Source organism: Coffea arabica, chromosome 5e (genome assembly GCF_036785885.1).
Source record: "Coffea arabica cultivar ET-39 chromosome 5e, Coffea Arabica ET-39 HiFi, whole genome shotgun sequence".
In the NCBI taxonomy this organism is placed as follows: domain Eukaryota; kingdom Viridiplantae; phylum Streptophyta; class Magnoliopsida; order Gentianales; family Rubiaceae; genus Coffea; species Coffea arabica.
This window is the reverse complement of record NC_092318.1, coordinates 46,737,609-46,753,810: the sequence shown is the minus strand read 5'-3', so window position 1 is coordinate 46,753,810 and position 16,202 is coordinate 46,737,609. Positions and strand designations below refer to the sequence as shown.

The following is a 16,202-nucleotide window of genomic DNA, read 5'->3' as shown; positions in this document are numbered from 1 at the left end:
CGGGTCTAATACGGATCGGAATATTATATTCCGTATCCGATCCATTTTTTTTGTTTGACAAAACGGTTCCGGATCCGGATAATGGAATTAAATCCCTACCCATACCCGCAATAATTTCACGGATCCGAGTCGGGTCCGGGTCTAGATCTGAACCGTTGACAGGCCTAGCTCTAGTCATATCATCATAAGTAGGGATAGCAACCGGGCGGGGTTGGGGCAGGGGACCCTTCCCCCATCCCTCGCCCCGCTGCCTACAAACTCCCCTCATCCCCCATCCCCCGCTCCCCTCGCCGCGCTTCCCTCACGGGTGCCCCCACGGGGCTAATAGGCTAATAAAAATTTGTTATATAATTTTATTATGATTAAATTTTAGCAAATAATCAAGTACTAAAATATCAACACATCATCAAATTATTATTCATTGTAATTTTACAATTGAAACTTATAAAAACAATTAAACAAAAATTATTTGAATACAATCCAACATGATGAAATAAATATAACAAAAGTAGTCAAGTTTTCATTTTTTGCACAAATACAATCACTAATTCATTATTGTGCTTGTACTTTTTTTAAGAAAAGAATGTTATTGTATTAAGTGTAATTAGATATTTAATATAAATATATTAGTAAATTTAGTATAACCAATTAATAATTTGTATTAGTACACATATATAATTATTAGTATAATTAATAATATCAATTATATTAGATACACTAATAGACATTATATAATACATATAACTAATAATATTATTATCATAAGTTTGTAACTAATTAAATTATATATTATATATATAATTATATACATATATATTTTATATATTTATTTTTTTAAAGCGGATGGTGGGACCGGAGATGGGACGGGGTACACTCCCCCGCCCCCGGCCCACTCCCGCCCCATTAGCTCCGGCGAGGCGGGTGGCCGCCTCCCTAATCGTAAGGAAGAAATTCGACTTTCATTTGCCATAGCCTCAGCTCTTAAAACCGTTATTCTAAATAGCACTGGCAACGGTAATGACGTCCGCTTCCCGTATCACTTTTTCCAATGCTTCGTGAGAGAGGAAAAATAGTTTGGGAAGATTATACTGCATTTCCTTGCTGTTACTGAAGCTCATAATCATGCGCCACAATCTTCTTCTTTGCCTCTCCACCCAACAAATCAAGCCACTGATGAGAAAAACCCTCAATAAACCCCTTCTTACCTTCACACCATCTCTTATACCCCAACACCACCACTACTCCAATGCCAAACCCCCTTCTCCCGTACCAAAACCCAATAACCCATCTGCAAAATCACATTTTATCTCAAATCCCAAGTGGGTTTTCACGAATACCTCTCCTCTCCCACCGCCTGAATGGGTTCAACCCTTTACTGATCTCTCAGACCTGATTAAAGACCCCAGAAACCTCCAGCCTTCCCCATGGGTCCCTCAAATTCTCAATCTTTTAGATGGTTCACCAGCCATGGAGCAGAATTTATCCACTTATTGCCACAAGTTCTTGATCAAATTGTCACCAAATTTTATTGCTTTCTTGCTAAAATCTGAGAAGCTTGCTGAGCAGAGTGTCAAAGATACCGCCTTTCGGCTTTTTGTCTGGGCTGGTAAGCAAACAGGCTATGCTCACACTCTTGATTGTTATGTTTCTTTGATTGAAGTTTTGTCTGTTTCAAGTGACTTTGATAGAATAAGTTGTATTTTTGGTGAATTGAAAGATAAGAGCTTTTTGATAAATGTGAATGCTGCTAATTCTTTGATTAGGAGTTTTGGGAATCTAGGATTGGTTGAGGAGTTGTTGTGGGTGTGGACGAAAATGAAAGAGAGTGGTGTTGAGCCTAGTTTGTATTCTTATAATTTTCTGATCAATGGGTTGGTGAATGCCATGTTTATTGAGTCAGCCGAACGGGTTTTTGAGGTTATGGAAGGTGGGAAGATTTTGCCAGACATTGTTACATATAATACGATGATTAAGGGGTATTGTAAATCAGGGAAGGTTGTGAAAGCCATAGAGAAGTTTAGAGAAATGGAGGTGCAAAATGTGGAACCAGATAAGATCACGTATATGACCTTGATTCAGGCATATTACTCAGAGGGGGATTTCAATTCTTCTTTAGGACTTTATCATGAAATGGAGGAGAAAGAATTGGAGGTTCCACCCCATGCCTATAGCTTAGTTATAGGAGGACTTTGTAAAGATGGAAAATCTTTTGAAGCATATGCTGTTTTCGAGAATATGTGTCGTAGAGGATCTAAACCTAATGTGGCTATTTATACTGCTTTAATTGATTCATATGTTAAGAATGGGAACCTTGAAGGAGCAATGAAGATTTTTGACAGTATGAAGCATGAGGGTTTTGAACCAGATGAAGTTACATATGGAGTCATTGTTAATGGTTTATGCAAGAATGGTAGGTTAGTTGAAGCCATGCAATGGTTCGAATATTGTGAAAGTAATAATGTCCCTATTAATGCTGTGCTTTACTCGAGTCTCATTGATGGCCTTGGAAAGGCAGGGAGAGTAGCAGAGGCTGAGAAGCTGTTTCATGAGATGGTTGAGAAGGGATGTCCTCAGGATTCTTATTGTTATAATGTGCTTATTGATGCCTTGGCTAAAACTGGGAAAGTTGATGAAGCTTTGGTATATTTTAAGAGAATGGGAGATGAAGGTTGTAATCCAACAGTCTATACGTACACAATTTTAATAACTGGCTTGTTCAAAGAGCATCGCAATGAAGAGGCCTTAAAGTTATGGGATGCAATGATTGATAAGGGCATAACTCCAACCGCTGCTTCTTTTAGAGCTCTTTCAACTGGGCTTTGTCTTTCTGGTAAAGTTGCAAGAGCTTGTAAGATTTTGGATGATTTGGCACCAATGGGTGTTGTCCTGGAGACAGCTGTTGAAGAAATGATTAATGTTCTATGCAAAGCAGGTCGTATAGAACAAGCTTGCAAGTTAGCCGATGGGGTAGTTGATCGTGGTCGGGAAGTTCCGGGTAGGGTTCGCACTATTTTAATCAATGCCTTGAGAAAGGCAGGAAATGCAGACTTGGCAATGAAATTGATGCATAGTAAGATTGGTATAGGTTATGATAGAATGGGAAGCATTAAACGACGAGTAAAGTTTCGGATTCTGGTTGAAGATTGATTCTTGGGTTGTGGCAAACTTTGTATGAAATGAAGTGTGGGTTCTTCACTGGCTACAATATCTCAGAGCTTGCTATCGTCAAACGAAGCTCCAATTTTTTGAAGCTGACTGAGCCTTTACCATGCTTCTACTTTGTTGATATGCCCTCTTTCTTCAGTTAGACCTTGAATGGTCCGGTAATCAGGTTCTCCTAATATATTTTTCAGCAAATTCTATGGTTTTAATATGCGACTTGGTTTTGAAGACATCCAAAGCATTCTTGGTGATTGATGCATACGTTAAAATTTTGGGAAATTGTTCTGAAGAACCGACGTTGAGTCCCAGCAATAGTGAAATATTATTTGATGCATTTGAGATAGGCTTAATTAATTGAATCTAACTAGTAGTAACATTGTGCATAAACTGTTAGATAAGAATGGCCTTTTTTATTGCTGGCTAGATATAGATGATACAAGATATTGGCATGTTTCAGCTATTTTATTTGTCTTCCTAACAGACAGGATGCAGTGGCCAGAAAAAAGATATTAATAATAAGTGAAGCAGACTTGAGAATGTTTCATTTATAGATCGTGTTTTCATTTTCCTTCAGAAGAAAGTGCTGTAACCAACTAGGCCCTGGCTGAAAAGGTTTTAAAGAGTAGATCTGGTATAATCTTATTTAGGGTACACTCACGAGATGTCTGCGACTAAGTTGCTTGTAGATTATAATCTTGTTGCACTTAGGAATGGCCTTTGTTTTTCAGCTTCTTATAACCATCCAAGTCAGCCTACAACTGCAAGATTTAGAAAGGACTAAATGTATGCAAGTTTCCTCTGCCTGATTTTGAACCATGGAGACCATGGTGAAGCAACCTTGTTGGTATGTCAAGGCACTCTTATTTACTCTTAACAACTTATAACAATTTTATGCCTAAGTACTGATAATATCTCAATCATAATTTAAACAAATAATCTCATAATATGTCATGCTGGAGTGCTTTTACAGCTTAACAGGTTGCCTCTGTCACTTCAGTGGTTTAAGTTTTTGCTTGGTAGATGTTGCCTAGTTAGGTTTAAATGTTACTTAAGCTGTTTCCTCTGTCTTTGTCATTTTTAGTCTTTAAGAATTTGGTCTTTACCCCTAATTATCAGGCTGGACTGATGATGTGTACTTCATAGAGACCTCACTGCATTCTAATGGTATTCTGTTAAGTTAATGGCTAACATAATGGTATTCTGTTAATGGTTAACATAATGGAGTTTATGATTCATCTTGCTCCTCTTCTAAACTGAGGTGCAATGCCTCAACAAGTTGTTGTTCCACTACTAGGCTAATTTGTCAGTTTTTGGAGGTGCTGATTCTCCTTTCTTGGTATATCACCAGACGCTATTGGTCTTTATAACAGGAGTATTGGAGTAATATGTTGTAATGGCACATGAGGTGGACTGTTAAGATGTTAAGCCATACTATTGTTGCCTTTTTCTATCTTGTTTTGCCACTGTTCTACCATTCAACATAACAATAGGCTATAAAAAGCATGTTTTTAGAATACAGACATTAGGGAAAAAAAAAAGTAAATCGATGACTCTTTGACCCATGATTATATTCATTTTAAGAAAGATCAAAGAATAAATTATGCTAGAGAGTCCAGATACTCCAGCATAATTTGAAGAATAATGATAATAGCTGCACATGTAGCACTGTAGAATTGGTTTTCACACTGGGAAAAGTTTTTTTGGTTAAAATTGTTTCAGAAAAATATAACCAGTTTGCTAAATTTAACTCGAGGAATTTTTATTGGTTTTTTGCAATTGACCAACATTTCAGCAATTTATTGACGTGTTTCTCTTGTGCAGTCCCTGAGTTGATAATTAGAATTTCATCTAAAAGTCTTTTGCCATCTACTATTAATGATGTTGTTGGTCTCATTAGATGGTTCATTGATGAAGAACCAGCCATAAGAAGAGGTAATGACCTTCACTCAGCCTTTGTTCCCGACCATATCTGCCTCAACCCACTCTCATAGTTCTGAGCAAAGGAATAATTGTAATAGTAAAAGAAGATAAATGGTCTTCATAAGTGTGCTGATTTCAGTATGATTTCTACTTGGTAAGATTTGCTTTGAAATAGTAAAGTCAAAACTTATCCACTGTAAGATTGTTGCTGTGGCTGTTGCACTTTTTACTAGCAATTTTGAGTAAGTTTTCAAGGGATATTCTATAGTGTGATGAACGACTACAGTGACAGCCTGGCTTCCAGGTTAAATAATCTGATAATCATGCACTGCAAAATAACCATTATCATCTTCCTGAAGGAGAAGGAGCCCTTTCCAAGTCTTTCCTATTGCCCAGGGCATAATATACCATAAATGCAATTAAGTTCTATCTTTGAGTATATATTTCCCATTTTAGTTTTCATGTCTACCTTTTGCTGCAACAGTAGTATACTTTTTGTATGCGAAGAACAATACTTTGGCAAATTTAAAGGGCTTGAATTGCTGATTGCGAAAACCTTGATGGAGGAAATTTTTGTTCCACGAGATATGCTCCAATTTGTTAGTATTTTCACTGGCAAGTTGTATTGAGTGTGATATCTCAGCATTAGTTTGAAGTCAAGTTGGGCTGCAACATGATAATATATTTAGCATTTAGGTTGCTGTAGTTCAGTTACATTTTCACCACGAAATAATTTGCAAGTACAGAACAAAACCGTCTTTGCCTTTTTTTTTTTCTTTTTCCCTGCAAGGGTGGTTGGGGGTTTGGGTTAAGCCATGTTTGCCATTCTTAGATGGAAATATTCTTGATTTCATTAAATCAAAACACTTGTGGTACAGAAATAGATGTATTCCCATGTTATGCTGATCTTGGCTCGATCTCACTATTCTGCTCCTTAGGTGTATATTTGGATTTCCAAATTTCAACCTTCAACTTTCTACTTGATTGTATCATTGTGATAATGGAATAATTTTGCTTCTTAAAAATTTGATTTTTTTTTTGGGGCCCAAAATACTCCCAACCGCTGTGTAGTTGGGTCATACTTTTGTTGTTCTACCCATCCATCAATGATCACAAAGGAATTACTTGTAATGATTTCTGTATATTTACTGTGTGGGCTCTCCTCTTAAACACATGCTTGTATATTTCTGGTTTACTTTATTCCCTGTCTTGGAATGTGCAGCTTTACTGGGGATATGTCTTAACAATAAACTGATACCAACATAGTAAGCAGGACTGTGAATTCGGCATGAGGTTGTCTTGCATGTTTAAAATTATTGATGTTGGGTTGAAACGCCATCTATATCATTACCAAATAATGTAGAGCATGTAGTAGCTTACGTATTGTTTTATATTCTCAGGATGACGGAGGAGGAAGGATGCTGTACATCTGGAGACAAATGGTGCAGAATCACAATAAACAGATGTTTCAAGCATTAGAGCATAAACGGTAATTGCATGTGACACCACGTGATATTGTTTGATCTTCTTTCCAAGATTGGAAATGATCTTCTTATATGATTAGGGCGATGCAGTGCGTGGCCAGGTAAACTGTCTTAAGGGCTGAAAGTATTATCTGGACATATTTGGATTAGTATATTTTTGCCTATTTAACTCTTGAGAATGTAAAATGTTTTCTGAGATGTAGTTCTTTGGGATTACTAGGTCTTGAGGAGATAATTTTAAGGAAAAGGGGGGAAAATTGTAATTAAGAAACAATGTGCAAAATAGTTGGTTCTGCAAGCTTTCTGATGCATGATTGATCAGTAACATGGTTTGTTCTTCCCTGGTAAGTGCAATGTGATCTGGTGGATTCCGATTTGTCCATAATGATTGTATGGTACCTTGATGTCTACAGGACACATGGCTTGCCCAATAGAGTGACGAGTTGCTTTCGGTATAAAAGTAAAACAGGTGGTTGTTGTGGAAGATTTCCTTCCATGATTTACCATGTCTGGGATTCTCAGGTCCAATATAGCAGAGAACGGCGGATATTCGTCTGTCATTTGGCAGTTGACAAGACATGGTTAAATTGTTTTCTACACTGAAGGTATTGGTACAGCTGCGCATGGTGGGGAATGAAGCTCACATCTGAAGGTTGTCAGCTGCCCTGCTTGTATGCACAAACAAAAGGTAGATGTCAATTCCACCACTTTCCTTTTCTAGTGGCATCAAATCGGAACAATCTCGATATTTTAAGTAGTTATGCTTCTCATAGAAGTCCATGCATTCAAAAATACAATAGCTCTTAGGTATTGAGTATGTTTAAATGATAATGGCCCCTTTCTGCTGAAAAGTTGGATCTGTTTTATAGCAAGTCCATTTCTTTTTTGTACTTGGAAGTTGATGTTTTTATTTCCTACAAAATGTTTACCTAATCAACTTCTCTCCAGCTTGTTTTAAATGGAAAACTAAAAATAACCCTGAAAAAATGTAGAGTAAATCTCCTATAAAGCTGAACATGCAAAGCCATATAAGTTGCTGGAATGATCCTCTGGGATTTGAAAGAGACTTGCAAACTTTTGAAAATGCAGATAACTGTTGAATCAGCTGGGAGTGGATTTTGAGAACAAAGTATGGTAGTTGTAATTTGTAAATGCTTGTTTCTCTTCTGAAAGGGAACTAAGATCCGGCCTTCAATAATTGATGCAAGTAGTTGTGTGTTTTGCTAAACATTTTCTTGAAGAAATCATTGAAGAAAATGATTGTCCAAGTGGCCATTTTTCCTTCATCAATGACGTGGGCTTGAATCCTTCACTCACAGGATGTGGTGCTCGTTTTCCTCCTCCAATGAATGGCTATGACTTGAGAGTTCAACCCACTGTGCCCTTATCTCCAACAACTCTCTAGCAATGTATATGAAGAATAGCTAAGTTGGTAATGGCTGCCTTGTAAATGTTGCTGTCTCAAGTGTCCATTATAGCAAGAATGTTGTTCAGATGGTGACATTAAAGGGTTTGTTCCCCTTGTTCTCCATTAAAGATAGTTTTGATCATAGGTCAGAAAGTGATGAAATCTTAGTACAATTCTTTTAAAAAAAAAACCCTGAAATTTTGGAGTTATTGAAGAAATTAAAGTGAAATATATTTCAAAACAAATTCTGTTACATTTGATGGTTGATTATCAATTGCATGATTATAAAAAGAAAAAAAAAAAGGAGAAGGATATGCATTTTTGTTTTGTTGTTAGATTAAAGCTACCAGCAAGAGAAAAATTTGTCAAGTTATTCAACTTAACTGACAAGCTGTTTCAGACAGATGGTCTTACTTTTTAATGGAATAAACTTTTTGAGCATAATTATAAGTTTCTAAAATTCGATCAATTATGAGGATAAGACCAAAAGTAGTGAACGGTCCACTTAATCCTGTCCTCCACTTTGCCTCAACAAAAGCTAATCACATCTGAAACAGCAAAAAATATGTGGACAGATCTTACGGTTTTGAATCTTTCTTCTCCAAAATGGTACAAGACAAACTGTACTTTTGGGGTTGAAGACAAAATAATGCCTTTCTGATTGGCTCCAACAATTAATGACCGTAAGACGTGAGCTAGGAAAGCTTGATAGATCATTAAGCATTTCTTGCATCAGTAATCCCATCCCCATAATATGGTCCTATACATACAGCTATGTGTTTATATCTATCTATACAAGGACATCAACAGGCAGAGCCTTTTTGTTCTTCTTCTTTTTCTTCTTTTTTTTGAGGGAATACAACCAACTTCTTAAGATCTCCAGCCAAAGTAGTTATGCTTTTTTAATGGAGTGCCAATAACATTTATCCTTTAAAATAGTAATTAAAAATGAAAAATATTATTCACACTCCATTTTTTTTTATCATAAAGTCTGATAAATGAAAACCATATGATACAAATGATAGTAGTGAGAGTGACATCATAAAAAAGTGATGTGCGATTGACAGTTACCTTAAAAATAATGGCGGGTCTAATTTACTCACACATGAATCAGTCAAATGGTATTTTTGCAACATCACTCAAATGCCAATTCTAAAATAGAAATCAACCATAATCTCTCTCTCTCTCTCTCTCTCCACGTCGAATTGATGTTATTGATGCATTTTTCAAGCATAATTCATCGAATACTGCTTTGTCAAGCAAAAAGGACAGCAACACACGTGAAATATGATACTACATTCTTTATGGTAAAATACGAAACATTCATTCATAACCAAGCAAAAAAAAAAAAAACAGAGACACTTAATACTTTCTTTATAGAAAAGATTATGGTAAGTTATCGTTATGCTTTCAATCTATAGATTTTCTTGTTATTTCTTTTCGTAGACTAAACATATTAGGCAATTAAGACAATATCATTCCCATCATGGTCAGTTACCATGATAATATCATCCCCCTTTATTTTCTTGATTGTACGCTGCACCTGGCCTCATATTAAAATTTTTTTTGGTTGGCAAGGATTGTTATTAGGATTCAAAAGCTTCCAGACTAGGTGAATTTTGGCTTTTTCATCCAAAATCAACATCTTGTTCGGATATCGGTACACTTTTATAATAGTGCGAATTCAAAGATGGAGACGCACAAGTTTAGGTGTAGAACTAAATTTTACCGTGTACAGTAGCCTCAACGCTTGGGTGTCACATTACTTGGCTTGAATATCTAAATCAAGGTTAAAGAATGATGAAGATGGGAGAAAGGGAATGGCAAGGAGTATAAGGACTGGATATTCCCCATCATCACAATATAGGTACTTATAATTTTTTCTGCCATAAATTAAATTGACACAGCATTTTTCTTTATATATATATATTAGCACTTACTAAACCCTTTAGTTGTGTACTCACAAGCATCAAGTTGGCCTCAAAAAATCTAAACACTGTGTGATGAGTTGGTACTTCATCAAAAGGACCACCTTCTGAAGGTTCTTGATGATATATTAATGGTGAATGCTCAAAATCCTGCTGTTCTCTTGCGCTCTTCAATCATGACATCTCCTTAGATTATAATGGTGAAAATGATACCTCATGGCTCTTCAGTCATGTCTTTAACAGTTTTGTGAGGTTTGAGGTTTGTGTTAGGCCAAGTTCATGTCAGTAAGTTAAACCCACAATGTCTATGACAGAATTTTTTTTCAGAAATGAAAGAGAATGAAGGTCTTGTAAATTTCACCTCTCATGTTTTGAGCAAATAATGGTACATGTCTTATGAATCCTCTTCTTTAATTAAGGCTTCCTCTCATTCTGATTAATTTGTCATGAGAACGGATAATTTCCATGATTAATTACTTAACTATCAATTGGAGAACAGTTAAAATCTTAACAAGGATCATTTGGCAAAATGTTATCAACAGAAATAATTCTGGTTATGCAACATGTAACCAAAATATCAACAAATCTCCTTAGTAAATGTGCACTTATCTTGAACCTGTACACAATCAGTCACCATACATATGCTGTTCCATTTCCTCTTCTATTTTTTGGATTTATGATGCCAGTTCAAAATAATATCATGGCATGAAAAGTAATCCTGTAATCCCAGTAAAGTTTTACCCAAGATTTTGAGCTAGTTTCCAGAGGAATAATATGTCTACTTCCTTGTGAAGTATTGAATTTTGGAAAAGTCCTTAATGGAATCCCATATTCCTGTGCTTCCAAAATCGTACTTTTGTAGCATTGTGTCAAAAAGGATAAAGTTCGAAGTCTATCCTGTTTCCTAGTGATATAATATGGAAGAAACACCTCGGTTTGCAGGGCCCGAGCAAGATTTGCCCCAAAATGCTCAGATAATTGCACTAGAACAGTAAAATAGAACTCAAGAGTCAAGATCAGCCACCTTCAAAGAAACTTTTTTCTTTTTTTTTACTTCCTCTTGTCTTGCTGCAAAATTTCAAGCTGGCCTACTCTTAAATTTCAAGCTGGCCTACTCATACCGTAGAGCTTCGGAGTTATGATTATTATGGAAGTAACGTTCAAAGTAAGATCTTTAGACTTTACATCAGAGTTACATGTGTATGTTTTTTCTTTTTCATCTATAGTTTATTACATCTCAGCCCATATCACTTGTGTAATAAGAGAGACTTTAATTGGTGCAACCTCAAATTAATTTAGTCCAATTAGTCTAATCTCTAAACGAACAAAGATGAGTTCAGAAAACTTTCTCAGTTTACGAACTATTTGATCATTAACCAACTTGTCATACTCAGCAAGGATATACCATGAATTGCTTAATTGCATGTCTGAAGTTCACCTAGTAGTTGCATCATCTTACCATAAAGCACCAGGACATGAAAAGAATATCATACTATATACCTTTTTATGGTCAGAACCTAGTCCACTGTAACGTTAGCATTTAAGGTAGGAAAGGGAGGGAAATGAAGGTAAAGTCTAGCTGTCAAAAATAATAATGGTTTTTGGTCCCGCGCTCATTCGTCTCCATCCATTGCCAAAGAATCTCACTCGAATCATACACACTGTCTCTCTCTTTCATACAATAAATCCGATAAAAAGAAGCCCTGTGGTCTACAAGCAGTCGTACAAATTGTGTTTGAAGATTTTGTTAGACTTGTTGAGCTTTTTGATAGAGGACAAGATCAAGGACAAGATACCAAGAGGATCTTTCAGTATTCATGTGGGCACAGGGCACCTATTGTGGTTTTTTTTTCCTCGCTTAACTTGAATTGGCAGAGAAAAAGATAACTTCCACTAACAACTATTGCATTTTTGTTGCTTATAAGATTGAGCAATATTGCTGCATGATAGCTGCAACATCATCAGCCTAAATGGAGAGAAATGGAGGGAGTGATATCATCGGTTGGTTTGATGAAGTAGCTGAAACCGCAGATTCAGTTCAGACTCAAACACTCAGCCAAATTCTTCGGCTGAATTATGGAGTTGAGTATCTCAAGAAATGGTTTCGGGACATCAACATTCAAGAAATGGAAGAAAATGCATTGGAATCCCTTTTTACCTCTTTGGTTCCTCTTGCTTCCCATGCTGATTTAGAACCTTATATTCAGAGAATTGCTGATGGAGACGAAGCGCCTCTACTCACTCAAGAAGCAATCACAAATCTCTCGTTGAGGTAGAGCTTTCTTACTTGATTTCTTTATCATCTCTGAGGTTGACCTTTCTTACTTGATTTCTTGATCATCCCTTTCTTTTCCTTCTTGATTGTTTTCGACATGCAATCGAATGATTACACAATAAAGTACAGTTTCGAAACATTAGAAATTGATGGCTTCATGTTTCCCATCTTCTTTCTCTTCTTTCCCATCCGGCGTTGCTGAATAATTAATTGAGAAACAGTTCAACTTGAACTTGCAAGAAGACAACAAATCTATACCAATTATTGGTATCGAGAAACTAAAAAAAAATGTATCTTTCAGATAAATTGAAAGAAAATCACCACCTACCACTCAATACTATTCAACAAAAAGTTTTTCTCATTTGTTTTCACTTTGGCCAACTATTACTTCGATGGACTATGAAAACTAACCAGCTCTGGAACAACCGAGGGACGACAGAAGTTTGTACCATTCACAAAGCATAGTTCAAAGACTACTCTTCAGGTTTTCAAGTTGGCAGCAGCTTATAGATCAAGGTATCTCTCTCTCTCACTCTCAAAAACAAACATAGAGCAATATTCCGTTTGGAATTCCTCTAGTTATTCCATTATCCCAAACATAGAATCATGGAATCCTAGAATTCTTCCTTTACCATGAAGTAGAGCATAATATTAAATCAACTTAGAATTTTCCCTTACCTAGACTTAGGACCATACGTAGATACAATCCATAATTACTTTTGTTACTTCTCATCCCTTTTTTGGCTTAACACGGTGGCCGTAGGATCTATCCAATAAGGGAAGGAGGAAGAATTCTTGAGTTGATTTACGGCAGCAAGCAGTTCAAAACAAAAGGTGGATTAACAGTTGGCACAGCCACCACACACTACTATGCTAGTGAGGAGTTCAAGATCAAACAGGAGCAGACAAAATCATTTACTTGTAGCCCTGAAGCAGTGATTTCAAGTGGAGATTACAATCAATCCACCTACTGTCACCTCCTTCTTGGACTTCATTTTCGCGATGAAGTTGAATTCATTACCTCAACATTTGCTTATAGCATAGTGCAAGCTTTCAGATCATTTGAAGAGTTGTGGAGGGAGATATGTGATGACATAAGAGAAGGAAGTTTGAGCTCAAGAATCACGATAACAAAGGTGAGAAATGCCGTCTTGGATATCATTTCGCCAAATCCTTGTCTGGCCTCGAGGATTGCATCAACTTGTGAGGAATTGGAGGTGAAGGATTGGTTTTGCATGATCCCAAAGTTGTGGCCAAATGCTAAGTATGTCTATTCCATTATGACAGGATCAATGCAACCGTATTTGAGAAAGTTAAGGCATTATGCTGGAAACTTGCCTCTTGTGAGTGCTGATTATGGGTCCACAGAGAGCTGGATTGGAGTAAATGTGAATCCTTCTTCTCCTCCAGAGAAAGTTACCTTTGCCGTTATGCCCACTTTTTCTTACTTTGAATTCATACCTCTTCATAGCCAAAACCAACAGAACGCAAATTCAAACACAGATGACTTTATAGAAGAGGATCCAGTACCACTCTCTCAAGTCAAGCTGGGGCAAGAATATGAGATTGTTTTAACCACTTTCACAGGTCAGTAAATGACGGTAAAAGTTAAACTTTGATTTGCATTACCTACTATTTAGGGAACAAAATTGCTAAGTATGGCTCCTTGGAATTGACGCAGGTCTTTCGGGGCCGCCTTCAATTTTCATTATGGGTCCTGAAAGTGACTCATTAATCCTCTTGTGATCTTTTAGCTCCATCACCGCATATAGTAAAAATATCATGATCCACAAAATTTCTCCATAGCCATTCAATTTATGAGTAGAAAAGTAAACTGTCCCATCTCTTAATTTAAACCATGAAGCATGGAGACGTGTTTGATATTACCATGCTAGTACCAGTATATATTTGTGAACTTGTTTCTCCAAGACGCTGATATTATCCAGTTGACCAGAAACATGGACTGTCTAGGACGTCAAAAAACACCAGATCTTTGAAGAATCTAAATCTTTATGTTTATTAACAGTTGTCTTAAAGAAAATTGGAAGTGATACGACACTAGACAACCGAGTGAAATGAAAATGAAAATATTATGATGATTACAACTAAAGTTATGGTGCAAATGCATTTGTCTCTCTCAAGTCTAGATACTTGTCCTTTGTCATTTGCCCAAATCAAGTGTAGTTGAGTTGATCTTCCTTTATCTCATGGAATTTGCCTGTCCATTATTGCTTTCGACACGTTACATGACATTTGCACCTTATCTCCAAAGGGATGATTATATTCAAATTATATGGCATTAGGGTTTCTCACTTTCTCTTACCTGGTCAATTATATTTCTGGCTTCATATTCTCAATCATTAGACTTGCAAAAGAGATGGGAAATTTTTTTACTGAAAAACTCCCTGGGCTTATGGTTCCTTATTAACACTCTCCCCTACCTCTTATCTATCTTGCAGGGCTATACCGGTATAGGTTAGGAGATGTGGTAGAAGTGGCTGGTTTCCACAAAAAGATCCCCAAGCTGAACTTTATATGCAGGAGAAAGTTAATATTAACAGTGAACATTGACAAGAATACCGAAAAAGATCTTCAATTAGTGGTGGAAAGGGGTTCTCAAGCACTTAGCAAGTCAAAAGCTGAGCTAGTGGACTTCACAAGCCATGCTGATGTAGCAAAGCAACCAGGCCATTATGTAATATACTGGGAAATCAATGGAGAAGTTGAAGAAAGGGTCCTAAGAGAATGTTGTCGCGAAATGGATGCCTCTTTTGTCGACCACGGATATGTTGTCTCCCGAAGAACAAATTCCATTGGCCCTCTAGAGCTCTGCATTGTGGAGAAGGGTACTTTCAAGAAGATTTTAGAACATTTCATCAGAAATGGAGCAGCATTGAGCCAATTTAAGACCCCTAGGTGCACTAGCAACCAAGTCCTGCTTAAAATTCTTGACGCCTGCACAATTAAAAGGTTTCGCAGCACAGCATACGGACAAGAATTATGACGTACTACACAGATTTGCAACTGTTTATTTCCAGCCAAGCTTTTCGTTACTGTTTTCATATCTAGGGAATTAGCTGGATCAGATTCACTGATGTGGTTATTAGTGATTAAAAAATCTAGACATTGGAGAAACTGATAGTAATAAAAGTTGAAGATTTAAAAAAAAAAAAATCAGATTTTAAAAGTTGTAGATTTTCCTGGATGATCAGTTTGTCCGCATTAAAATCTTCAACTTTTATTTTTAAAAGTTGAAGATTTTAATACGGACAATAAAAGTTGAAGATTTTAATACGGACAAACTGATCATCCAGGAGAAATGGAGCAACCTATGGAAGCATGATTGTACCACCAGCTCTTTTTGGTCAGTAGGTAAATGCGTGTTCACTTGGAATTAGAAAGCTTGTCAAGACATTACTCACTTTCAAATTTACTGTGCATTTTTTTTTTTTTCCGCTCTTTTCAGTTTTGCCTGATTCTCTTAACGCCAGATCACTACTTTGAATTTGATTCCTCTTAGCAATTTTCAGAATTGCTGTTACAGATACAATTGGTGTATGTTTAAGATAGCACATAGACAAGCATAATATCATCTACCGTGAAAGAAGGTTTATTACAAAGTGTATGAGCTCTAATAAACTATTATTTGGATTATTGCCTTGCAATGTTGCCTAAGAAAATCTAGAGAAATTGTCTATGTGATTTGAAGTATAAGTTTATTTATGTACTCCAAAAAGGAAAGAGAACTCAAGGGCCAGAAAACCAAAAAGAATTATTGGCAAGATAATCAAGAAAAATATAAAAAGTATGCATTAGATCAACCTTGTTCAAATATGAAAGAGTTCTTGAATCTGTGCATGACCACCATATCCTAGGTCATTAAACCAACCATTGCAATGAAAACTACATTAGATTAAAAGCTAAACCCAAAACTATCTTTACGCAAAGCAAAACTCCGTCCCTTGGTCTCCCTCCCTTCCATGTCTATCTTTTTTTTTTTTTTTTTTTGGTTATTTTTGTGTATT

The 16,202-nt window shown here is 36.4% G+C and overlaps 2 protein-coding genes across 21 annotated transcripts; both read left to right on the top strand.

The window, feature by feature from the left end:
• The first annotated feature begins 858 nt into the window (after positions 1–858).
• On the top strand, positions 859–8,227 carry LOC113688060 (uncharacterized). 20 transcript variants are annotated; one of them, XM_072048807.1, is made up of 5 exons: positions 859–3,323; positions 3,891–4,006; positions 6,483–6,667; positions 6,980–7,254; positions 7,656–8,227. In XM_072048807.1, exon 1 carries the CDS (start codon positions 1,123–1,125, stop codon positions 3,145–3,147), a length of 2,025 nt encoding a protein of 674 aa, XP_071904908.1. In that variant the 5' UTR covers positions 859–1,122; the 3' UTR covers positions 3,148–3,323; positions 3,891–4,006; positions 6,483–6,667; positions 6,980–7,254; positions 7,656–8,227. The 20 variants fall into 20 exon arrangements, with proteins under 20 accessions (XP_071904908.1, XP_027061482.1, XP_071904910.1 ...); XM_027205681.2 differs by having other exon boundaries at positions 859–3,331; XM_072048809.1 differs by having other exon boundaries at positions 859–4,006; positions 6,483–6,571; positions 6,647–6,667.
• A 3,274-nt stretch (positions 8,228–11,501) lies between these two features.
• LOC113688335 (indole-3-acetic acid-amido synthetase GH3.10-like) lies at positions 11,502–15,606 on the top strand. The gene is made up of 4 exons (XM_027206138.2): positions 11,502–12,174; positions 12,592–12,693; positions 12,941–13,764; positions 14,637–15,606. Exons 1-4 carry the CDS (start codon positions 11,873–11,875, stop codon positions 15,179–15,181), a joined length of 1,773 nt encoding a protein of 590 aa, XP_027061939.1. The 5' UTR covers positions 11,502–11,872; the 3' UTR covers positions 15,182–15,606.
• Positions 15,607–16,202: the final 596 nt, after the last annotated feature.

Coding starts and splice junctions, on each gene's coding strand:
- LOC113688335 (XM_027206138.2), top strand. CDS start 11,873: ATGGAGAGAAATGGAGGGAGTGATATCATCGGTTGGTTTGATGAAGTA. Junction 12,175..12,591: donor ATCACAAATCTCTCGTTGAG/GTAGAGCTTTCT, acceptor AAAACTAACCAG/CTCTGGAACAACCGAGGGAC. Junction 12,694..12,940: donor GCAGCAGCTTATAGATCAAG/GTATCTCTCTCT, acceptor CGGTGGCCGTAG/GATCTATCCAATAAGGGAAG.
- LOC113688060 (XM_027205691.2), top strand. CDS start 1,123: ATGCGCCACAATCTTCTTCTTTGCCTCTCCACCCAACAAATCAAGCCA.